The 24,515-nt window shown below is 50.0% G+C and overlaps 9 protein-coding genes across 9 annotated transcripts; 5 read left to right on the top strand and 4 right to left on the bottom strand.

The window, feature by feature from the left end:
• Positions 1 to 283: 283 nt before the first annotated feature.
• N7520_006408 (MFS general substrate transporter) lies at positions 284 to 2,283 on the top strand (the record flags this gene model as incomplete). The annotated part of the gene is made up of 9 exons (XM_057140342.1): positions 284 to 387; positions 441 to 490; positions 541 to 558; positions 620 to 770; positions 823 to 974; positions 1,024 to 1,411; positions 1,507 to 1,749; positions 1,839 to 2,117; positions 2,181 to 2,283. 9 exons carry the CDS (start codon positions 284 to 286, stop codon positions 2,281 to 2,283), a joined length of 1,488 nt encoding a protein of 495 aa, XP_056994348.1.
• An 876-nt stretch (positions 2,284 to 3,159) lies between these two features.
• On the top strand, positions 3,160 to 8,158 carry N7520_006407 (BTB domain and ankyrin repeat protein; the record flags this gene model as incomplete). Its single annotated transcript, XM_057140341.1, has 3 exons — positions 3,160 to 6,259; positions 6,311 to 6,428; positions 6,487 to 8,158. The coding sequence occupies 3 exons, from the start codon at positions 3,160 to 3,162 to the stop codon at positions 8,156 to 8,158; spliced, it is 4,890 nt and encodes a 1,629-aa protein (XP_056994347.1).
• A 408-nt stretch (positions 8,159 to 8,566) lies between these two features.
• On the bottom strand, positions 8,567 to 10,330 carry N7520_006406 (cytochrome P450; the record flags this gene model as incomplete). The annotated part of the gene is made up of 4 exons (XM_057140340.1): positions 8,567 to 8,626; positions 8,693 to 9,775; positions 9,857 to 10,054; positions 10,112 to 10,330. The coding sequence occupies 4 exons, from the start codon at positions 10,328 to 10,330 to the stop codon at positions 8,567 to 8,569; spliced, it is 1,560 nt and encodes a 519-aa protein (XP_056994346.1).
• A 391-nt stretch (positions 10,331 to 10,721) lies between these two features.
• On the bottom strand, positions 10,722 to 12,581 carry N7520_006405 (uncharacterized protein; the record flags this gene model as incomplete). The annotated part of the gene is made up of 1 exon (XM_057140339.1): positions 10,722 to 12,581. The coding sequence occupies one exon, from the start codon at positions 12,579 to 12,581 to the stop codon at positions 10,722 to 10,724; it is 1,860 nt and encodes a 619-aa protein (XP_056994345.1).
• A 462-nt stretch (positions 12,582 to 13,043) lies between these two features.
• Positions 13,044 to 15,364, bottom strand: vps27 (ESCRT-0 subunit protein VPS27; the record flags this gene model as incomplete). The annotated part of the gene is made up of 5 exons (XM_057140338.1): positions 13,044 to 13,855; positions 13,908 to 14,676; positions 14,730 to 15,011; positions 15,067 to 15,199; positions 15,297 to 15,364. The coding sequence occupies 5 exons, from the start codon at positions 15,362 to 15,364 to the stop codon at positions 13,044 to 13,046; spliced, it is 2,064 nt and encodes a 687-aa protein (XP_056994344.1).
• A 313-nt stretch (positions 15,365 to 15,677) lies between these two features.
• N7520_006403 (putative ubiquitin C-terminal hydrolase) lies at positions 15,678 to 19,068 on the top strand (the record flags this gene model as incomplete). The annotated part of the gene is made up of 3 exons (XM_057140337.1): positions 15,678 to 15,893; positions 15,951 to 16,148; positions 16,237 to 19,068. 3 exons carry the CDS (start codon positions 15,678 to 15,680, stop codon positions 19,066 to 19,068), a joined length of 3,246 nt encoding a protein of 1,081 aa, XP_056994343.1.
• A 1,007-nt stretch (positions 19,069 to 20,075) lies between these two features.
• On the top strand, positions 20,076 to 20,781 carry N7520_006402 (cytochrome b5-like heme/steroid binding domain-containing protein; the record flags this gene model as incomplete). Its single annotated transcript, XM_057140336.1, has 3 exons — positions 20,076 to 20,194; positions 20,381 to 20,507; positions 20,614 to 20,781. 3 exons carry the CDS (start codon positions 20,076 to 20,078, stop codon positions 20,779 to 20,781), a joined length of 414 nt encoding a protein of 137 aa, XP_056994342.1.
• A 702-nt stretch (positions 20,782 to 21,483) lies between these two features.
• On the bottom strand, positions 21,484 to 22,830 carry N7520_006401 (NAD(P)/FAD-dependent oxidoreductase; the record flags this gene model as incomplete). The annotated part of the gene is made up of 1 exon (XM_057140335.1): positions 21,484 to 22,830. The coding sequence occupies one exon, from the start codon at positions 22,828 to 22,830 to the stop codon at positions 21,484 to 21,486; it is 1,347 nt and encodes a 448-aa protein (XP_056994341.1).
• Positions 22,831 to 23,226: 396 nt separating this feature from the next.
• Positions 23,227 to 24,426, top strand: N7520_006400 (MBL fold metallo-hydrolase; the record flags this gene model as incomplete). The annotated part of the gene is made up of 1 exon (XM_057140334.1): positions 23,227 to 24,426. One exon carries the CDS (start codon positions 23,227 to 23,229, stop codon positions 24,424 to 24,426), a length of 1,200 nt encoding a protein of 399 aa, XP_056994340.1.
• Positions 24,427 to 24,515: the final 89 nt, after the last annotated feature.

The raw sequence follows: 24,515 nt of genomic DNA, 5'->3' as shown, positions 1-24,515 counted from the left end.
GGGTGTAAGCACCTATCACGAAACATGATGAGTGACTGCTATCAAACTTTGTCTAAATAGTCCGGTTGGAATGGGGTGGGGAATTATGTTTCGGAAATCCCCCGAAGAAAGTGATCGCGACAGGATGTGGAGAAATTGCACCGAAATTAGCCATTCATCTAGACCTTGCAGGTGTGATGATTCCAGTGTTTTCAACATATAACAACCGAAAAATCGGCTACAACACAGCATAATCATCTTATCTGCTGGAGCGTGCATTCACCTTGGGAATGTTTTGACCATCATGTCAGACATCCAAATTTCGAAGCCTGCAAAGCCGACCCTTTGGGGTTTCTTCAAGGAGGTTTTCAATTGGTATCCGTCTTCTTATCCTTCTGAAGAGCGGAAGTATGTACAATGGCAGGTCTAGAGTGGTTTTCATGAACTGACTGTCTAATTAGATTGCTCCTCAAGCTGGATGTGTCAATCTTGGTTTTTGCTTGCTTATGCTGTGAGTGAGATGCTTCTCGGCCAATGAACAAGGCATGCTAATATTAACAGTCTTCGTGAAATACTTGGGTAAGCTATTTGTTACTCGTGGACATCTTCTTCTATTCAAGAGCTTACGAGAACATTGGAGACCAAACAAATATCAGCAATGCCTACGTGAGTGGGCTCAAAGAGGACTTCGATCTATATGGCAACCAGCTCAATTACTTTAATGTCTGTTACTATACGGCATATGTCGTGTTCCAGGTTCCAGGTCTGCTTTTGATGTCTCGCCCAAAGCTGTAAGTTCAGATACTATGACAAGACGTTCAAGGGTTCTGACTTAAATACAAGGGCTCGCTGGCTGCTTCCCGGACTTGAAGTTCTGTGGGGTATTTGTACATTTGCCCAAAGTCGTGTCACCAATGTCAATCAGCTTTATGCCCTTCGATTTCTTGTTGGAATGCTGGAAGCCCCTGTCTTTGCTGGAACTCATTTTATTCTTGGTAGGAACATCTTGAAGCCCCTCTGAAAAAGAAAGCTCTGCGCTAACAGAGGCCCTGCAAGGCTCCTGGTATTCTGGCCCAGAACTTTTCAAGCGTGCTGGTACTTGGTTTATATGCAACCCATTGGGGAGCATGGTCAGCGGATATCTGCAATCTGCTGCCTATACTAATCTCTCAGGAGTTGGGGGTATGCCTGGATGGAGGTGGCTATTTATTATCGATGGCATCTTTACGATTCCTGTGGCTTTGCTTGGATTTTTGATATTTCCGGGGATTCCAGACTCGCCACGTCCATTTTACCTGACCGAAAGTGATATTGCATTGGCCAAGGAGAGGATAGGCAGGGCCAAGATTCGGCGACCAGGTAAATTAGGGCTTGATGTCTTCAAGCGATCTATAAAGCGGTGGCACATCTGGGTTTTCGTCACATGTTACGCGTGAGTCTTCAATCTATACTTGACATGTCTGGAGAAAGGGGAAATATTGAAGGCAGATCAAGGTGTGTATGTTGTATACTAACGGAATAATACAGGTGTATGATCCTTTCATCCTATCCCGCGTCCTACATGAACCTATGGCTCAAAGCTGAGGGATACTCCGTTACTCAGGTCAATAAGCTGCCGACGGGTATTTATGCCATTCAAATTGTCGCGTCTTGGCTTGGCACGACAATTGCTGCAATCTATCCTTCTTGGATCATCTATTCGATTGCCTCGTTCGGGTGTCTCTTTTCGTCACTATGCATGATTATTTGGAATATTCCCACAGGATTGAAGTGAGCACTTCCAAGTCCGGATATACCTGGATTGAATGGTAATAGGCAGCTGTCTTGGAAAAGGATACTGACCAGATTTACTACTATAGGTTTACCGCATGGTATATTTTCGGTCTCTCGGGCTGCCTAAGCCCTATTCTATATTCCACGGTCAACACCATTGTCAAGGATGATTCAGAAGAACGAGCTCTAATCCTGGGATCAATGATGACATTCGGCTACTCATTCCAGATCTGGGTTCCACTTCTTGCGTTCCCAACCGCTGGAAAATACGGAGCTCCACGATGGAAAAAGGGATGGCCCGTGGCATTTGTATTCTATTTCTTGTTGTGGGCGGGATTTATTGCTGCCTTGATCATCCATAGACGGTAAGCACTAAATTCGATATACAATGGCCATCACCTGGACACTCATGCTAATTCATAATCCAGGGATCAAAGGAAGAAAGCCACTATGATGGCATCAGACAGCAATGAGGATATCGAAACAATTGTGGATCAAGGACTGGATCCTAAATCTGTCTTGAAGGATTGAGGACTGCACGGTTTGAACTCCCGCCAGAGTACTTAACCGTATATATACTCCTATACTCGAGAGTTCTACCTTTCCTGCTCATTTTAGTAGTGAAATCATAATGGCTCACTCCAGAGAACTATAGCAACTATGTTGGCTTTAATGTTAAATTTACAGTGCATTTTGAGCGGGATAACATGATAGGCGTAAATGCTCATGTCCTGTCAATGAGAATTGCCTCTACGTGCATGGCAAACCTAACCGAAGAGAAAAGTGTTGGGCGCGGGGTGGAATGCGAGCGGGGAAGGGGAGAAGATCCTCCTGTAGATCAAGTTGAGAATGTAGTATAAAGAAACCTTGTCCTATCGCTCCTCCACGGGGTTTCCCACCACTGTCATTTGACCGAGATGACCCGCACCTCTCGTCTGGGGACATGGAGGGACGTGCTTCCCGTCATTGGTCGGCTACGGTTCCACGATCCGTGGATGACGGAGCCGCGATAATGAATAGCGAAACACGATTTCATGTTCCCTCTTGTGCTTCTTCCTTGACATTGTATCTCAGTTGGTCTTCTATGTGCATCCGAATTATTCCGCGACGTTCAATGTCCTAGCCAATACCTCTCAGCCTCATTTACACCTCGGTCATCGCCACCGCGCCGCGACCCCTCCCCGAATCCCACAATCGATTTTAAATCACCACGCGTTGCTATATTCCTGGTGATAACCCATTGCCTGCAGACGCGTCGGTCCATCGCGAATCGACTCCTCCCCCTTTCCCTTCGAACCGGAGTCCTCTTATCACCCAGCTCCGTCGCAGTCAACCCCGGTGCGTTGACGGCGACGCTTTGGCTTGGGCTTGATAAGAGATTCGGTGATACTACCACTTCGGGCACATATGAGTAGCAAAATTTGGGAGTTTTTCATTCAAGATGATGTGGAGAGCTTTCAGCGGTTCCTCGCAAACGCAACGTTCGCGGGGCCGCGAGCTACAGGATCCGGAGGCGCTTCCATAGTTGCAACACCAGCCAATCTGTCATATAAAGCTGGAAGCCCCGGGTCGATAATTCCCTCGTCCCCTAATCCTCCAAAGCAAAAGAAGAACGCTGGCCCTTCAACCGGAACATCGACACCCGAGCGGCCGGGCTTTCAGCGAGGAAACACGGTTTTGTCGCGCGCGGATGTCAACGCTCGTGACCACTATGGCAGGACTCTGTTACATCACATAGCTTCATCGCCAAAGTCCACCTCCGCCAAGTTCGCTCGTGCGCTGCTTGAAATTCCATTTCTTGATATCTACGCGCAGGACTGGGAGAATGGATGGACGGCACTTCATCGCGCTCTTTATGCGGGCAATGCTACAATTGCCTTGGCGCTGATGGAACGGGATCAGCGTGATGCAAATGATTTTAGCAAAGTGGAAAAATCAGGACAGATTGGAAGCTTGATCAAAATAAAGGATCGGGAAGGTTACAGCCCGTTCGATGTATATGGGGCGACCATTACATCTCGCGATATCAAACGAATGACCTCGAGTCCATGGAAAAACGAGTCTGCATCTGATCACGCCGGAGACGACGATAGTAATTCCAGCTTGGGGTCCAATGATGACGATAATGGCGAAGATGATGCCTACGTTTCTCGAATTTCATTGAAGTCCACGACGGATTTCTCTGCCGATGAAGTCTTTACACTCGGCAGCAACAAAAACTTAAATCTTGGGCTTGGGGATCAGGACGACCGTCAGTTTCCTGAGCGAGTCACACTGAAACGCCCCGAACATCTTTTGGACCGATTCTACCGGGAATATCAGGAGGAGATGGGGATTGGCCTTGAAGGCAATGCGGACCCTGTTTTCTCAAATGACTTGCCAACGCTTATCAGAAACAAGCCGATGAAAATTCAGAACACCGTCATGTCCAAGCTACATACTGCAATCATCACAGACGACCCCGAAGCCAATCTGTTCATTTGTGGATTCGGGCCGGGCGGTCGCTTGGGGACTGGTGATGAAACAACAAGATTCACATTTTCGTGCATCGAGACTGGTGGGCTGGCAGGAAAGAAGGTCATGTCGGTTGCTCTCGGCCAAGACCATACTCTGGCTATCACCGAGTACGGCGAGATCTTTAGCTGGGGAAGTAACAAGTTTAGTCAGCTAGGATACGGCCTACCCAGAACCAACAACAAGAACGATGTTCCGATCCAAACGACGCCTCGCCAGATTTTCAACCCGTTCAAGAAGGAAACAATCATTGGCGCAGCCGCATCTTCGATTCACTCGGTGGTCTTCAGCAACTCCGGACTCTATACGTTTGGCAAAAACGAGGGCCAACTCGGATTAGTGGATTCGGATGCGCGATCTCTTGAAATTCAAACGACCCCTCGGCGAGTTGGTGCGTCGCTTTTCAATTCCCCGATTCAGATGGTATCTGCCATTGATCAGGCCACTGCCGTACTTTTGCAAAATCACGATGTTTGGGTGTTTTCGCAATATGGGTACTCGAAGTTATCGTTCCCACTGGAGGCTACTTCGAGGTTTATCCGTGACAGCTTTATGGCGACGAGATACGACGCCTCGGTGAATCACATAATCAAGCTTACAAGTGGTGGAAACACTATCTGCGCGCTTTCTAGCTCCGGTGATGTCTTTACTGTTCAAGTTAACAAGCCTGAGAATCCATCAATACCGACTTCGACAACAAATCCCGTCAAAATTCGCAACTCTTTGGCCCCACCCGTAAGAGCTTGGTCTGCCAAACAGTCACATATGGCTGCTAGCGATGTGGATGTGGGTCAAGACGGATCCATAATTATTTGCACTACATCGGGATCTGCCTGGAGAAAAGAGAAACGGACCAAGAAGAAGGAAGGGGCCTTTAAAGACTACAAATTCGCCCGCATACCGGGTTTGTCAAGGGCAGTGGCTGTGCGCAGCAATGCCTTTGGGGCTTATGCTGTTGCGCAACGCGATTACAACGTGACCAAAGAACAGGTCCACATCGCTAAAAGCACCTTTGTGGATGACCTCTTACCCCTCTCGCCATTTGGGCTTCCTGCTCCAGACGATGTAGAGACAATGTTCGATGTAGCCGACTGGGTTGAGACGGGGGAGTTGTCTTGTGCAGTAGCTATCAAAAGGGCCATCTTATCATCTGCGGATATGGAGTCCCAATATCTCTCCATGCGCACCGAGGGGACAGTTTGGATCACTAGCTCGCTGTCCGATGCACGGATTCCAGTGCATGAGTTCTTGCTGAAGGGTCGCAGCCCGATCCTGAGGAAGGCGCTCCAGGAATTTCGGGCGTCATATTACTCCTCCGTTCCTGATGTCCTGGATGTCGAGTACGGAAAAGACGGCCACATGCAAATTCAACTCCATGGAGTTGATTTTCTCTCTGTTTTGAATCTTGCTTTCTTTCTTTACACAGACAACGTCCTCGATGTTTGGCATAAAGCGAAGGTTTCACCTGAAGCTGCCATCCGCTATCGTCAAGTACGCTCAGAGGTAATGCGGATTGCTCTTCAGCTTGGCCTTCCTACACTTGAACGTGCCGCAAGAATAATGCTAGACCCCGAGCCAAGCTTGCGGCAGGATATGGCTCTTGCCATCAACGAGAGTTCATTCTTTGATGATGCCGATGTAGTGGTTCAGCTTAATAACGGCGACACTGTTAAGGTCCATAGTCAGGTGATGTGTCAGAGGTGTCCATTCTTTGATGCACTATTTCATGGCCATTCTGGTGGCCGATGGATTGCTTCGCGGAAGGCGGACCGCTCGGGGCCCGTTCATGTTGACCTCAAACATATTGACCGGTCGACCTTTCTATTTGTTCTACGGTACATGTATGCAGATACTGAGGAGCAGTTGTTCCATGAAGTGCGAACCAAGACTCTCGATGATCTTATCGACTTACTTCTCGATGTGACCTACGTGGCGAATGAGTTGATGATTGACAGACTATCGCAAATTTGTCAAAAGATGCTTGGTCAATTTGGTGAGTTTGAATCGGACGAGTCTGCTGTTTTCCTTGTCTAACATTCTATAGTCAACACACGCAACATCACGTATCTTCTCAACTCAGTAGCTCCTATCTATAAGAGGGAGTTCAAAAAGGCAGCTCTTGAACATGTCTGTCTTGACCTTGAGACCATGCTTACGAATAGGTACTATCACATGGTGCGTTCAAAGGTCCTACTACTCAGTTACTGACTCAAACCTTAGATATCTCGATGGCCTTGATGATGATCTCCTCACTGAACTCGACAAAATCTGTCAAGAGAACCAGCTAGCTTGCTATCCCATCTCTCGTGGACGCAACACAGAAGCATATGTGTTCGAGAAATACCCAGAGATTGTCAGCTCGATCAAATTGGACCAGCAGCGACGAATTGACGCGATGGCGTTGCAATCCCGCCTTAGCCAAGTCGAGTCTTATGATGTTCGATCTCGAGGCAATGAAAAATCCAATGCACCGCTGTCTACTCGCAAATCAAGGGCTTCTAGAGAGGTCACAAGTCCTATCACTAGCCCAATGCTGAAGCCGCAACAGTCAACGGGAGACCTAATGTTCCAGATGGATGATGAGGCTGCTTTGTCCCCATCCGCTGGTAAGGGCAAAGCAGCCATGCGTGGAATGAGATTCAGTGACGAAGGGGGCCGGTCTTACCCCAATTCCCCGGCATTGGGGGCAAGCGCTCCGGAAGATGAGTCGCTGGGAGACCGAAGCTTCTTGGATCAACAAATGTCTTCTTCGCGTGGTCCATCGCTTGCCGACTCCCCAACTGAATCTCGAGCAATTGCCATGCACCAAAAGCGAGCATTGGCATCGCCGCCTAACGCCTCTACAGCACCGTGGAGCTCTCCTGTTATTTCAGATAGCAAAAGAGATCTCCAAGACATTATGGGCGAGGCATCACAGTCTCGGGTGTCGAATCTCACACTTGGCATGACAGATAGGAGAGAAAGCAGCGGAAACTTCACGCCGAAGATATCTCAGAAGGAACGGAAGAAGATGCAGCAGCAACAAATGCAGGAAAAACTGGCGGCTCAGCAAAAGGCCAAGGATGCTCCATCGAATCCATGGCAGTTGCCGACACCAATTTCTTCGAGCATACCAAGCAAGTCTGACCCCCTGCCAGGCCAGGCCAGTACATCGGCGCCTGGGCTTGTCAAGACGCCCCAAAAGCCCTCCATGACTCTCCGGCAAACTGTTGCTGGTACACCACCTCGGTCCCAGCCAATGGCTACTCCGACCCAGACACAGAGTCGTAAATTGTCAGCCAATATCCCACAATCCCCTTTCTCAAATTCTTCACCCTCCGGTCCTTCCACTCCATCACATCAAGCCATGCACAAACCATCACCTCAACCTAGCATCCAATCCATCCGCCACATCCCACGCGCGGATGTCAATCATCGCTCCCCATCTTACGGGTCATTCTCTATAGCAGCTATCCTGGAGCAACAGCAGGCCGAAAAAGACGAGATTCGGGAAGCAGCTACAGCTAAGCACAACATACAAGATATCCAGGCTGAGCAACAGTTCCAGCAGTGGTGGGATCAAGAAAGCAAGCGTGTGCAAGGTCTTCTTGAGCCCGAACCCCAGCAGGGCGGCAAAGCTGGTCGTGGCGGTAGAATTTCCGGTGCATCTGGAAGCTCACGGAAGCGTCGTGGAAAGGGCAAAAATCCTGATGCTACCGACTCTCGGAGTCAGAAGCAGCAACCTACTTCTCCTGCTTCGGGTCAGGCTGCACCTAAAAATAATCTAAATGGCCCTGCCTCGCCAGCACCTCAGTCAAATGGAACTGGACATCACGTTGCTACTGGCGGACAGGGCAAAAATGCTCGCCGTGGAGGCCACGCAAACCGGAGTAAAGGACGGGATCGTGGATAGGAATCTTATCCTCAGAGTTGCTGATTTTTCTCAATATCTTCTATTTTCGTCCTCGATACCTATATTATCATTTCTCCCCTCCCCAGATCTTGTGGGCTACCATACCCCTATATATCTTTCAAGTCGCACACTGTGGCAATTTCTTGTGGTCTATTTAGCGGTTAGAATTTCGGCTGGACACATCGACGACCTCGAGGGTATGAATCCTCTGTTTTCTTTTCTTTGAAAGACTTGCCGTCCATAAGCTATTATCTTTGGGTTGAGGTATCAATTTAAAAGTATGTAGCAGGAAATAGCTACCAGCTAAATGTTGTGCATAGACACAACTTTCATTGATATATCTGGCGACGGTACAAAAAGAATGTTACTGATATCCATTCTCCATGATTATAACTGCCCCGGGGCAGCTTAAACATGCCGACGTTCCCAGCGCACAGTTGCAGGCTGCACAGGCCTCGAAAAGAGAGACTGCAATAAGAAAAGTCATCTGTGAGCTCTCAATAATCCACGAAGGCAGGAGTGCAGAAAACATACCGAATAATCCGTCTCCGGAACCCCAACTCGATCCTCAGGGTTGTAGAATCTGAATTCCCTCACAAGTGTCGCAATAATAACAGCCAGATTCATGTAGGCAAACTTCTCCCCAATGCATCGGTGCCTACCGGCTCCGAATGGCAAGTACGGGCTCCGTGTTCCTTTGGACACAGCACCATACCCGTAGTCCACTGTATCATTCTCGTCAACCTGGTCCTCAACACGTGATTCCCACCGATGCGGGTCCCAGGTCATGGCATTCGGAAAGTAGCGTTCGTCGCGCGCAGTGACACCAGGAGAAGAGAGAAGCGTGTGCGAAGTGGGCACAACATAATTCGTACCCGGCACAGGGAGAGGGTTCTTGACTTTTCGCATGAGGGTATGGATAGAAGAGTGGATACGAAGTGTCTCCTTGATTGTGTATGCAAGAAGAGGCAATTTCTCAAGATCGCGGTATGTCAACGGGGGCAGCAAACCAGAGCTAGAACCCAGCGCATTCATCTGCTCACTGTAAAGCTTCTCTGCCATCTCGGGCTTCGATGCCAAACGGAGCAGAATCCAGCAGCTGATCGCGGAAGAAGAGTGTTGACCCGCCATCAACAGTGTGATCATCATATGAGCGATCTCTTTATCTGGGACCGGGGTTCCATCTCGATAAACACAGCCCATGAGGTGCCAGATCATATCTTTAGCATGGGCTCCTTGGTCGGTCCCGGTCGCGGCTTGCTGTCGACGTTTGTTGATGATATCGAAGTAGATTTCGCGCATGCGGGCATGCGCTACATCTCGTTTGCGGTTGTGAGGAAGTGGTGCCCATGGAAGCATGAAATTTATGGGGGAGAAGCCGAGATCCAGATCGTGGTAGAGGTCAGCGAATTCCGAAGTCAGCTTTGCGCGGACTTCGTCGCCTTGTAGCGTACGACCAGCCGTGAAGATGGTTATCTCAGCCATTGCAGCGCCAAGATCAATGATTCCCGATGGACCTTTAAACCTCTTTGACACTTTGATGTATTGTTCGACTTCTTGCTCGATTAGGGGTACGTATGCCTCCAGGGCTTCTTGGCTGAGACCGAACTTGATGAACTATAGGGTACAGGATGATGGTCAGAATTATGATCATTGGAACATGAAGGCTATGATTGAACGGAATCGGCGTAGTCTGACCTTCTTCTGCTCCATCAATTTCGAGTTTGGACAGTCATATACCACATCTGATCCGAAGACTGGCGTGGTCAACTTGCCATATACTTCTTCTGCATTAACGTCCTTGAGTTTCCCATTCAGAATGAATTCGTTTCCTTCTACCCCTAGATAGACGGTGATTTTCTTTCCCAGCAGAATGAACGTGAAGATATCGCCATACTAGCGTTCTTGTCAATGTTTGAGATAGGACTTTGATCCGTCAGAAAGTACACTTACCTGCTCCCGACACTCAAAGAAGAACTGATAAGGATCCATTCCATAGCTCACGGTACTTCCAATGATGGGAAACCAATGGAATACAACTGGGGGTTCAGTGCGGTGATAAAAAAACTGCTGATGAACTATGTTGAAAAATACCGATATGAATGTGATAGAAACCGCGTAGCAGACGATGCGGAAGATCTGGCTAGCGACCAGCTGCACAATGAGTTCCATGATGCTCAACTTTGATTTCAATGTAGAAAACCGATATAGCTTAAATAGTAGATACAAAAGATCAAATCAGGAGCTTAGGAATAAGCATTAATAATCATTAGGGCAGGATCTCGGGAACGGGGAATGTGGTATCAGGCCACAGTAGATCCCCCGGAAGGCTATGCACCCGAGACCAATAAGATCATTAGTATTTCATCTAATGAAATGGGAAAAAGGTACAACACTGGAGCTTGGCACATTGGCATCTGCCTAATGAAGCCAGAATTCAGGAATGCCCTTCCATCTGAAGGGAGGGAAAAATAAGGGGGGAATTACAAGCCGCCGGCGCCAAAAATTGCAAGGACTTAAAGCTCATCAACGTAAAAAATGGTTATGTAGAACTGTTCAATCATTAACCCGAGGTGGCTACCTCTCGGCTTTCCCACATGCGACGAATCATCATGTCAATGTTATTGATAGACGGGTAGTCTTCGTCATGGTCAGCAGGGGGATTATGTGAGGCATCTTCAGAACTAGACAAGATCCGCTGTGAGGGGTGTTTGGATTTGGCCCCCTGTAGGGCGTCAGTTGATTCGCCTTGGCTCGTCTGATCTTCAGATGTCGAGGAATGGGGATTGGGCATCTGAGATTTTGATTCGGAGCTTGACGAGAGCCGGCTAGGATGTCTTCCGTGTTGCAGAAGGGGCAATGACGGGGCGGATTTTATTGCTTTGCCTAGACCTGATTCAGGATCCGCGCTGGCGAGTGCTTGGGACGCCCGGGCCACCGCACGAAGTCGGTTGAAGCTATCGCCAGTCGGTGACTGAAATCTTCTGACTACTGTCAATTCGAGGGAGGACTTTTCATATGCTTTTCGAATGTGGCGTGCTTCAGTGTCCTGTCCCGGGCCCCCAGCACGACTAGCGCGGTTCAAAGCCCTGCTAGAATCATATGGTGCACCGCCAGGACGAGTGTGGCCTGCTGCCATAAAATTGGGATCAACTGTTGACGGAGGTCTCGCCGTAGCTACGGTATGTGAGTCGGGTGGTGAATTATTCAACGTAGCGGTGCGTTGAAGCCAGAGTTTCTGTTGCGTCCGCGACAGATCGGCACCCCGGTTGGGCGCTGGGGAAGCAGTCGACTTCCCTGATCCCCGGTTGGGGGAAGGTGGTGTTTGCGGATGGTAGTGGGGAAGGAATGAAGATGGGGTATTGGGGTCTGAGTCGGTTCGGGATGATGCATGGAAACCAGATTTGTTACTTGGAATGAATCGAGAGACGCCACCCTCCATCGAAGAGGAAGTAGCCGTGGCTTGGTTTGGCATGCTACCCAGTCCAATAGTAGACGAGGAGAATGTGCGACGGGCGCCCTCAGCAGCAAGATTGAGAGAAGAAGCATTTCGCGATGCCGAGTCCGACGGCTTGGCCATCGCAGAGATAGAAGACATCGCGGGTGGAGCTCTCGCGGAGTGTGAGGGGCTAAGAAGGCGGCTGGCGATATCACCTTGCTCAGTCAAATGGGGTTCTTCTTCGGCCTCGTCGTTATCCTCCCGCTCTTGCTGGCGCTCCTCCTCTTCGTCGGCCTGCTCTCGTAGGTATCGGTTGGTTATTGAATCCGGAAGACTCGTTGCGCGAGTCATCTGTGGATATGGGCGCTTCACAAAGGTAAGGGGATCGACCAAGACTTGGCCAGTCTCAGCACTATGGTTGGATGGGACAACCGAATTGCGTCTGGTGCTTTCAGGTGATTGCGTAGTGTCCTCCCATTCGGCGTCGTCATTATCATCGTCGCCCAGCTCAAACCCGACCGTCTTCTTCTTGCCAGCGCTCGACAGAGGCCGATCTGTTACCAAAGCCTTCTTCCCGAGAACTGAGTTATTTCGTCGAAGGATCGGAGTGGAATTATTTCTTTTCATGGAATGGTTCTTGGGATGATCGTCCACAACCCCGTCCCAGCGAACGTGACTGCGCTCCTTGGGGCTAGCGATAGGGGTTGCGGGGGCGGATTTCTTCCGCTGATGATGACGACCGGTAGTTTCGGGGGCCAGCTGGAATCGTTGCAACTTATTTATGTTCTTGCCGATTGAGGGGTTACGGTGATGGTTGCGACCACCGCCGACGACATGGGTGCGTTTATGATGAATGGGGGCCTTGGAGGTCTGCGACTCGGACAGCTCACTATTGGAGTTGGTCCGCGTGACAACCGCATGCGAGGAAACGGCGCGGCGGCCGAGGCCGGGGCGCTTGACTGGGGATGAAGTGCTGGTGGGCATAGCGGTAAAGGAAAGCACCAGGGGAGGCGGGTAATCAGCTGCGCACACCGGGCATCGAAGGGGATTGGTCCGAGGCAATGAGTTGGTATCACGGCAGGTGGGCGTGCAGGCAAGAAAAAAAGCAATGGAGGCTGGGAGCAGTCCAAATACAAGTAGTATCTACACCGCCGCGCTCGAGCCCAGTCAAGTGCGGATAAAAGTGTGAAGTGTTCGATTTCCTTTTACTGGGAGAGGAAATCGGAGGGAAGGGAAAGGAAAGGAAGTGAAGTCGTTGGCTGTCTCCGGCGATTTGGTGGAAATCCGGTAATATTACCGTATTGGAGATTGAGTGGAGTTCACAAGATGCAACAACCATTTACTAGCTACTGTGTACCACTTTATTTCTACTGGATACAATCCAAAAATTTAATCGAGTTCTTAGGTATCATCTAAAGGAAAAGAAGAAGAATGCTAAAAAGTACGCTATAGCTCAATCAAGCTCTCTTCCACTGGTTGTGCGGGTTGATGGGATGCGGGGAGTTGTTGTCCGGCGTCCGGGTACGGTCCCGGTTGGCCAGTAGCCATTGGTGGGTATCCAGAAGGTACTACTGGCACTGTACCAGGCTGCTGTGGCTGATAATAGTATGATTGAGGTGGAGGACCTGTAGCCTGTTGATGCAGTGGAGGTGCCATGGTAGAATATAGGGGTGTCTGCACATTCTCGGGTGAGTGCGGCTCTGGCGCACTAGGCGTCGGAGCCCCCGGTGCGCTGGGCTGGTATTGTGAGTCTCGTCGCATTATGGGAGATGGTTGGTAGGGCGCCTCAGAGAATTGCACCGCGTGTGGATCTTGATCAGGTGCCGCTGCGTAATATTGTGGTGTACCAGTAGTACCAGGAGAAACATGATTGCTAGGCGTAATGCCACTCGGTGCAGGCGACCCCAAAGAGGGATATGCATGTTGACCCCAGGCAGCGGTATGTGACTCGTTCACAGCAGATCCACGTTGACTCTGTGCCGGGTACACGGGATTTGTGATACCACCGGCAGGTCCATAACCAGCATTTGAAGGGTGAGACGCTTCTGCAGTATTTCCATAATAGAAGTTTTCCACCCCCGACTTTACATCGGGTGCATATGTGGGCAGTCCGGACATACTTGGGTACTGGGGCATACCCACAGGTGCACCGTAACCGTAGTTTGGTTGAGCATAGGCACTGGTCAGTCTCTCTTCCAGCATTCGATCGTAGTATCGAACAACAGTTGATAGCTTCGCATGGAGATCAAGGAGTGTGTCTAGAATGGTTAGTTTGATCGTTGGAATTGCAACCTTACAATATCGGCTTACCATGCTTGCTCATAGTTTCTCCATAGGTCCGAGCTAGTTTGGGTCGCAGTGCACCTATGCTTTCATAAAGCTCCTGAATCTGCGGTTCGCGGAGAATGGTACCAGGAGGTTGGTGTTGCAATCGATCGACCAAAGTAGCAAAGAGATGGATATTCTCTGCTTCAACTGGACTGAGCTCATACGGGTTCTTCGGCAGTGGAGTTGGTGTGCTAGATGAATCGCGAAATGAATCGCTGGGCGGCACGTTCTTCAACGCGGCCGCATGTTTCTGTTTATGCTGCTCCATATCACGCATAGATGCTTCGATCGCGGCCCTCAGATCAGCATCTTCCTCCTCCACATTGTTAGGCCCAGATCTAGTCTTTGCTGGCTCGGGCACGGTGCCTGTCTGGGGCACGAATCCCGACGGCCCTCGCCCTTCTGCTTCCTCGAGACTCATTTCCAGCGCACGACGAAGATCATCATCAAAGCTCGTATCTGCCTTGGCCCCGCGAGGTTCCATTGCACTAGACTTGGTTATAGAGTTGTTTTTGAAAGCAGATCGATCCGAAAGGCCTGATGACGGGAATGCCTTCGAAGTCAGTTTAGCGTAGCAACCATCGTCTACACGGACAGGCTGCAAGATTCCGAGGTGTGGTAATGGGAGAGTTTTGCTGGAGCATTGCGCATCGAAAACATTTCCGCAGTTTCGGCAATGGTGCTTGCGGTTCATAAAGCTGAAGGCTGTTCGACACCGCATACATACGTCTGAGTCTATCCACTCTGGGGGCTGATCATAGACATTAGCGTCTTTCTCAATCAAGATAGTGGATCAAAACTCACGGCATTACTTTCCAACATGCTACCACTCATTTCCATCTTTGGCGGGAATTGGAAACCCTCGTTTTGTAGCTTACGATATGTCTCTCCCAGATACATTAAATCCATGCGCCCCTGTGCTGCCATGGCCCAATTTTGGATTAGCTCCAGAACCTTGCGCTGGACATCGGGGTTCAAAGGGGCCCCCTCGGCCTTGAGCAGTGACACCAGGTTGTCCATGAATTCACGGGAGGCGATCTCGGCCAGGAAATGGGTGCCTCCATTTTTGACGCATGTATCGGTCAACTAGGAATCGATTGTCAGTATTTTTTATCGAGAGGGCGCTCCACTTTAAATCAACCTTCAATGTTGCTAACTGGATGTTCGGGTTGCGGTTCTCCAGTCGACGCTTCAAAGACCTCATCGCATCTTTAGGCTGGACACTTTTTGACCGGACCATGTCAGTAATTTCTAGATTAAGAGCAATGTCCTCTCTGTAAAATAGTCAGCGCACTTGTCATCGAGCCCGCAATCGAGGAGGTAGGCGATCGATTGCTGGTTAGGCAGAAGGGAACGATAGTGACCACGTACAGTGAGGAAGCGGTCGCTCGCTCGATCTGCTCATCGAGCGGGGATGAAGATGAGAACCAGCCTGCCATGACGAAGGCTCAGGCAGTAGCAAGTACAACCAAGCTTTTAAATGCGAAAGGGTTTTTCAGTTGGAGTTGTTGGATAAGGATGAGATGAAGCTCCCAGATAGCCCGCCGTTGACTAAGCTCTCCTGGCGTCATAGGCGCTGGGGCGGTGAGTGGTATTGTCACCCCAGACCCGCTTTTGTTCCTGGAATTGGTTCACTTCTACCTAATTTCCTATCTCTTTCTTTCTGCCTCTCGCTCTTCACATTGTCGGTGCCTTGGATATACTTTATCTCAAATCATGCGCTAAACTCCACACATCTTCGCTGCCTCGACCATGCCCCCCGATGCAGCGGCGTTACCATCTCCACCGGACATACCACCGTGGAAGGACAGGCGTCCTTACTCGGTGGGGGGCAACATGCATTCCACCGATCCGGTCACCAGACTGGGCTCTTTTCAGAATGGCTCCCTAGCAACAAGACCCCGATACCCGAACATCAAGGACTTACAGGATCAGGCTGCCCTTTTGGATGTTAACGAGACTACCTCGGTCTGTCCTTTCCCCCACAAACTGGTTGCGGAACCAACTGCTCATTTAGAGAAATAGCTTGAAACTCTACTCAGTAAAGCTTCTGAGGCGATCGGACAAGCCCGGGATCTGGCAGACGACGACAAGTCTGACAAGGCCTATGTGCAGTACCTTCGCGCTTCGGAGATCACCATCAACGTCATCCCCCACCACCCGAACTACAAGACGATCAGCGAGCGCCCCGAATGGTACAAAGAATTTGCCGGATTGATGATGGTATGCTTTCTTTGTTTTATATCAATTTGCCTACCGGCGTGCGCTTTTTCGAAACCACAGATGGGACTGACTCGATTGGATAATATAGGCGGTGCGAACTAAGCAAGGAACAATGGATGCGATCAAACAGGACATTCTCCAAGACAATCTTAAGAGCAACATACAACCCATGGGATTATATGCATCGGCATCCTCGGGACAAGAGCAAAGCTCTGTCGTTCCTAGGGGTCGTGAGAACCATGAGCCGGCAACCAGCGCGATGAGAATGCCGAGCCCTACACAATTCCAGCGAATGCCGGATCCCCAAGCCAGTCCAAAACGATTCTCAAGTCCCGCTGAAGACTTGATAGCGCAACGCTTTGCAAAGCTCAGAATCTCACAAACCCGCCCGAATCAGTCTGGCGCAGTCATGCAGTCTCCACCAGGATCTGCGGACCAGAATCCCCCATACATCTCCAACACCCCGCCAAGCAGCCATGGTTTTGCCTATGCATCTCCATCTAGGCGACCTTTGGGACCTCGCAGTATGGGGTCCTCTCCGGTTCCCAACCACCCTCCGAAACTCCCTCTGGCGACATCTCTCCCACGTGCTCCTGATCCCGCGTATAGCCCGATCTACACTGTACCTTCGCAACCTCCGCCGAATCCGCCAAGAACCTCCACTGACAGCGTTCGACCAACCACCCAGAAATACTCTTATGTTTCCAATTCCCCACATAGCAGTCCGAGCCGGGGTCCTCCTGATAACCCCTACCGGTCACTAACCCCCAATGGTGTGAACTCAGTACGGGAAACCCGGAGCGATTCACCCGACTTGCCTTTCAACTCTGCGATTACGGCCCAGGAACTTCTTGAATACTTGAGGAAATTCAACGTACTTGTGGTTGACGTTCGTTCCCGAGATCAATATGACAATGGTCACATCTATGCGAAGTCTATCATTTGCATTGAACCAGTGGCTTTGAAGGAGAATGTGTCTGCAGAAGAACTTGAGGAGCGTCTCGTCGTATCTCCAGAGCATGAGCAAATGTTATTTGAACGGCGGAACGAATTCGACCTTGTTGTCTACTATGACCAGTGTACATCGTCGGTCAGCTATCTTGCAGGCTCGCCCGTTGGAACATCAGCGCCGCACTTGAGATATCTCCATGACACTCTTTATGAATTCAATGCGTACAAGCCGCTGAAGGGTGGCCGTCCTCCTGCGCTTCTACTTGGTGGCTTAGATGCCTGGATTGATCTAATTGGGCAACAGTCCCTCGCCACATCTACCACTGCCGCCGTCATAGGGTCGCTCCAGGCTAAGAAGCCTGTGCCGAAGCCGGGACGCGCATTGGGTCGCGTACCAACCATAGCCAGTGCTAATTCAAGTTTGGAAGTTCGCAAGAGGCGACTTCGAGAGTTCACGCCTCTGAATTCAGAGGAATTGTCGGCGTGGTTGGAAAAATCGAAGAAAGAAGAAATAGACACAAGCACATACCTGGAGGATGAACCGGCCATTGAAGAGGATCAGCAAGATTTGGAGCAGCCATCGCCCTCATTCATTCATAATTATGAGGATTTCCTGCGCCGCTTCCCCGAGCCACATGCTCAACAGTCCATGATGCTCGCGGAGTCTCGGCCAGTTATCATGCCTGTTCCTAATTATGCTGCTCCAGCTCCTGTTCCCATAGCCCCATCGCGCCCTCCCCCTGCAGTTGCTCGACCTAGTTACAGCGGCGTTTCCGATGGACGACATGCTCAACCCCATATGGAACGGCAGAATTCGGCCACTCGAACGGCCTTGTACACTCCTAGCTCCCTTCTGAGTCGTCTCAAGCTCCCCCGAACAGGCCTTACTAATTTTGGTGTTACATGCTATATGAACGCGACGATCCAGTGTCTCAGTGCTACGGTAATGATGAGCAAGTTTTTCATCGACGAGCGGTTCCGTTCATATGTACAGAAGAACTGGAAAGGGTCTCAGGGTGTAATGCCCGGGCTTTATGCCAACCTCATCCGATCCTTATGGAAGAATGATGTGGACGTGATCACACCGACTTCATTCCGCAATTTCTGCGGTCGATTAAACCGAGAATGGATCATTGATCGGCAGCAAGATGCCAAGGAATTTTTCGACTTTCTGGTGGACTGTCTTCATGAAGACCTGAATCACAAATGGCAACGCAATCAGTTACGACCGCTGACCTTTGATGAGGAGATGCAGCGGGAACGGATGCCGGTCCCTAAAGTTTCCCAGATTGAATGGGTTCGATATTGCCACCGGGAGGAATCATTCATCTCATCCCTCTTTGCAGGCCAACATGCCAGTCGACTTCGTTGCACCACCTGTCACCAGACATCCACCACGTACGAGGCATTCTACAGCATCAGTGTCGAGATACCCACAACCGGGACGGGTGACATCTATGAATGTCTCCGTAGTTACTGCAAAGAGGAAATGCTCAGTGGCGATGAGGTTTGGAAGTGCCCCCACTGCAAGTGCAAGCGTATGGCCACCAAACAAATCATCATCACCCGCGCACCACAGATCTTAGTGGTCCATTTCAAGCGCTTCTCCGCATCTAAGACGCAAAGCGCGCGGAAGATCCATACCCCAATCAACTTCCCCCTGCACGGATTACGAATGGACGACTTTGTGATCTCCTACCCGAGTCCTACGGGCCCCGACTCAACATCGACCCCGGGCCCCACAGTTCCACCCTTTACCTACGATGCCTTTGCCGTTCTACGTCATATTGGATCCTCCATGGGCAGTGGACACTACATCTCGCTCGTCCGAGATGCCGAACGTCACACCTGGCGACGGTTCGACGACGAGAGAGCAAGTGACTTCAACCCGCTCGACCCACGGGCTCGCGACCGATTACAGAATGAGCAAGCATACATAGTATTTTATGAGCGAGTTCCAGCGAAATGAGCGGATTTGTTTTTCTTTTCCGTTAAGCTTCATAGTTCCTAGGTTTTTTCTTTCTTTTTTTTCCCTCCCTTTCACCTCTTCTTTCTCCTTGCATGTCACGATCAGCCATGATATAGAGATGCCTATGAATCCCCAGAGTTGGGGACATATCATCAGGCGAGCAATGTATACCCATTCAATGAAAGATATTCACATTCATACATTCATACATTCATGGTTCAGTAATCGGATGATCGGCGGGATGTGTTCCGTCAGCGGAAGCCGTGGGCCTTACCCGTCAAGATACAACCGAGGGTACGGTTTATGCAGGCAGTTGGGCTCGGGCTTCATTTACTTCTCAAAATGAATAACCGGGGGAGGATAGCGTCATGTTGTACAACCTACTATACCCAAATAATCCAACTCTGCATAATAATGTATCTGGCCAGATCATCACAAATCCCTTCGTATGCGAGCGAGGCTCTAATAAGCAGCCGCTGATTCGCCCGCGCTTCCTCCACGGAAAACGAGTCTTCTTCTCTACAACTAGAAATTAGAAATGCATCAATATCGGAATTTTTAGTCAAGGTTCCGTGCAGAAACCCTCTCAATTTGCCATCGCATTTTGCCTGGTTCCTAACTTAGTCGGGAGTTGTCTGCGGCATAGTAAATCATCCAACCAGGGCCCACCACAGCGGAGAGACCGCCTTAGCGCACGCCCCCGGTCGTCAATCTAACTCCGATCCTCTTCTCCTCTTTCTGAATCTGCTTGCGTTTTCTTCGTTGCACATATCGTTCTCCAGCGCTTTTATCTCTATCTTTTCTACGTAAGTCTCTTGTCAACCCTTTTTTTTCTGACTGTTGGGGGGCTCATTTCCCCTTATCGCTTTCCCTTTCCATTTCGATGAGAGAAAAAAAACAATCTCCTGTTGATTCTACTCTTAACCCACCTCATCCAGAATCCTGCGTGTGACAAACACAGACTGACCTCGTGTGATCATATTATTCTAGACTTTTCACCAGTCATCATGTCTGCGACCAAGGAGTTCACCCTCAAGGAGATTGAGGCCCACAACACCAAGAAGGATCTCTACATGGTCATCCACGACAAGGTCTACGACTGCTCCAGCTTCGTCGACGAGCACCCGTACGTTTCCGTCTTTCTTTTCCCCACCTCTTCTGTGTATCGTCTGGGGTCTCGTCGGTTGATGGCTCTGCGACGGGGCTGCTTCATACCCCTATCGCAAACCCGTCGGCCCACCCGAACCCTCCAACCATAACCCCACTCTACTTTGTTCTCGTAAAAGCCAGTATGACTAACGTCTTTCTATAGTGGTGGTGAGGAAGTCCTTCTGGATGTCGGCGGCCAGGACGGCACTGAGGCTTTCGAGGATGTTGGCCACTCTGATGAGGCGCGCGAGATCCTCGACGGCCTGTTTGTCGGCAACGTGAAGCGCATGGTACGTTGCTTATTCCCTGCCATTCAACTCTTTCCCTTACATTGCGAATGCGCATCTTATCACTTCACCCCACTCATCATCCGCAATGGCTAACCCACCTACGCAGCCCGGTGACCCCGAGCGCAAGTCCCAGGCTAGCACCTCCTCCGGCTCCGGCTCCTCCTCTTCCTCTTCCGGTGGCTTCGGCGTCGGTCTCTACGGTCTCATCCTTGTTGGTGGTGCCATTGCCTACGGTGTCTACAACTACCTGGAGGCCCAGAAGAACCAGCAGTAAGCGGAGTTAGACGATTATGGATGATGTGCTGTTATATCCGACTATTTGTGTGGATCATATGAGGAAGGATTACTTGGATAATCCTTTCATTATCCATCAGGGATCTGAGATCTCCGGAGTTAGACTAAAAGAGAATGTTTTGGCTGCAACTGCGACTGCTGCGGGGTGATATCATTTGCAATATTCGGGTCCTGAGGGTTTATTATTATTTTTTCTTACTATTAGATCGTTTTCTAATTCTTGCCTATCTTGCCCGCTTCTATATCCAAGTTTCTCACCTATAGATCTGTAAGTGGATGTGTGGATCTCAAGTGGAACTTCGGGTTTGGGATGACAGTCGGCTTTGGCTTACCTTTCACAAGTTCTGTGATCTTGAACGGTCGCCGAGGAATGCTGGTTTAGTTGAGGGACCCCGCTCGTACGTCGGGACTTTTTTGCTCTTTCGGGCGTAAGTTCTCCTATCGTGGGGGTAATATTCACCGTTGAGTGGATCCACTTCTAGACTAGCAGGTAATAAGCCGCTTAACATTGGACAATTATCGTCTCTAGCCCCGTTATCGTCCCGGTATCATTGAGCCTATTCATGTGGAAGGAACCATTTAATTTTTTGATCTATCTCATTCCCAATTTTGAAGACCTGTCTATTACTTCAAGCTTTTTATAGTACATATAATAACCCAATCTATCAAGTACATAGATTCTCTAGTTAATCCACCCCTTAGGACCAGCCCAGTTACCCTTCACCATGTGCGTGTAGTACACCCACGGGAAGAAATCCTTCTTCAAGTGGTAGAACGAGCGGCGCGGCTCAGCCTGGTCAATGCCGAACCAGTTACCAAAGGTCTCCTTGGGCTCAGGTCCATACTTGAACTCTGCCAGAAGCACCTTGCCATACTCGGTCAGCAGCGGGCAAGAGGTGTACCCATCATAAGCGGCATCCAGCTGCTTGCCCTCCATGGTATTGAGCAGGTTCCGCACAAGAACAGGAGACTGCGCAGTCACGGCGGCAGCAGTCTTAGAAGTCGGCAAGCTGGAAGCATCACCAGCGGACCAGATGTTCGCGAACTTCTTGTGGCGGGTGGTGGCATCGTCGACGTCGACGAAGCCGGCCTCGTTCGCGATAGCAGAGTTCTTAATGAAAGCGGGGGATCCCATCTTCGGCGCAACGTGCAGGAAATCGAAGTGCTTGGTCACGGACTCTGCACCGTCGGGACGAGCGAAGATGGCCTTGTTTCCATCGATCTCGACCAGGTCGTGCTGGAAGAGCGCGTTAACGCCGCGCTCCTGCTGCATCTTTGTCAGTGCGGCGTTATACTTGGGGACACCGAACATGACCGGGAGACCAGTTGCGAAGCTGATGTTGATGGGCGAGCTGGAGGGGTTGCTGGGGTTGTAGAGACCGGCGCGCTTCCAGTGGTCCAGGGCAAGCCACATGATCTTTTGCGGGGCACCGGCGCACTTGATAACGCCGGCGGGCTGGGTGAAGATGGCGTTACCCTTCTCCATCTTCTGGATGGAGGGGAAGACCTTGTTGACGGAGTCATAGGTGTAGATGGAGGAGACGGGGGCATCGGGGTTGGCGAGCGCTTCGGGCAGACCCTTGATGTTGGCGGGGGAGACAGTGAGGCCGGGGGCGACGATCAGCTGGTCATAGCCAATCTTGTCGCCGTTGGAGAGGGTGACGAAGTTGTTCTCCGGGGCGAAGGTCGCGACACCGTCATTGTACAACTTGAGCTTGGGGTCGAGGAGGCTCTTCAACGGACGGCGGAGCTCTTCCTTAGTCTTGAGGCCACCGCCGACGAGAGTCCAGCCGGGCTGGTAGTGGTGCCATTCGGCGGGGTCGATGATCGCAATGTCATCAGCCACAAATTGTCCAGATTGTAGGAGCTGGTGGCTGATTGTGAGGCCTGCAGAACCACCTCCTACCACCACGACCTTGTGATTGCGGGTGGCCGAAACCGGAGCAGCAGTTGCGAAGTTTCGGATGCTTGGCACGGCCTGCGTGCGACAAGCTGCACGGGCAGCAGTTGTTAAAGGACGGTAAATCATTTTTAAAGGCTTAGGAATAATAAAAAGGTAAAGGAACCTCTTCAGATTAAGAAAAAAGAAGGAAGAGGAATGACAGAAGCTGGTCCCGGCCGATGGTGTGATCGGTAACTTTACTGTTTTTTACACCCCGGTTTTTATACTTCAACATCCATATTCTAACCTTGGGAAATAGTAAGTAACCACAGGTACGGAGTACTTAGGTAGGTACCTTTTAGCCACACTAAAAACATCTACTTAGCATTTAAACGATTGTAGTTGGAACTATTCACCGGTATCAATCGGCGACCGGGTGGCGATCGGCGACCATTGAGAGCCCGAGCATCCTTAAAACACACCAGATACCTCTACTTCAACAAAAATTACTTTCTCGCGTGTTTGGTAGGAATAAACAACATCATGAGATCGCTTCAATGTCAATCCGCCTATGACTGCCTATCAACGGCGCGACATTGGAGGCCGGCTATTATCCCTTTCTTGCCTTATCATCGCCAGAAGAGCCCAAATGCCCCGAACCTAAGCAAGAAGGCTCCATATTCCACGGGATTCTCAAGAGACTTGCAATATCCATCACCTCCATATTTCAAATCCTTACGCCAACCTAAATATACCTTCCAGGGCTTGCCAGGTCAAACAAATTACAGCACCGCTGCTACCAAGGAGCCTACTATCCACCACATATTCGAAACTGTGACAGGGACTTGGCAATACATAATCTCAGATCCATTAACGAGATCTGCAGCTATTGTTGACCCTGTTTTGGACTACAACCCCGTCAATCAGGCCATCACTACAGACTCCGCCGATGCCTTACTCTCTTTAGTCCAAGAAAAAGGCTACCGAGTAGAAATTATCCTAGAAACCCACGCACATGCGGATCACTTGACTGCCGCATCATATCTGCAAAAACAACTCTTCCAGACACAGGGGTTCAAGCCGCCCATTGGTATTGGCAAACGCATTGAACAGGTACAACGGCTATTCGGTCAACGCTATGGAATCCAGAGTGGCGAGTACGAGGCCGTCTTTGATAAATTGTTTGAAGATGATGAATCCTTTCAAATTGGCGAATTAACTGCCAAAGCCATCCATCTTCCTGGCCATACACCAGATCATCTGGGATATCAGATCGGAGGTATGATAATTCACCATCACTCTCATTCACATGCAACTAACATGGTAACCCAAGATAATGTATTCTGCGGCGACTCTCTATTTCATGTCGATATCGGGACAGCACGCTGCGACTTCCCAGGCGGCGACGCCAAAGACCTCTTTCAATCAAGTCGCAAGCTGCTATCTCTAGACGGCCATGTCAAGATCTGGCCAGGCCATGATTACCCACCAGAGGGACGAGATTCTCCCATTCCGTGGATGAGTGTAGCCGACCACAGAAAGCAAAACAAGCATGTTGGGGATGTCGTTTCTGAGAAGGAGTTCGTGTCATTAAGAAGGGAACGCGACGCTAAGTTGAATGCGCCTAGGTTACTTCATCAGTCTTTGCAGGTGAATATTCGAGCAGGTCAGCTTCCTAAACCTTTGAAGTCGGGGCATAGGATGCTTCATTTGCCATTAAAGTTGGATGGATTGGAATGGTAAAGACAAATTGATGGCTACATTGTATGCCCTCGACCCAAACATCTATATAATGTTATTCTTTAACCCTACTTTGTACGACAAGCATCCCA

The sequence above is a fragment of the Penicillium odoratum genome, assembly GCF_028828045.1.
Source record: "Penicillium odoratum strain IBT 22623 chromosome Unknown utg000005l_segment0_segment0, whole genome shotgun sequence".
NCBI classification, from domain to species: Eukaryota; Fungi; Ascomycota; class Eurotiomycetes; order Eurotiales; family Aspergillaceae; genus Penicillium; species Penicillium odoratum.
This window is presented reverse-complemented; position numbering and strand designations above follow the sequence as displayed.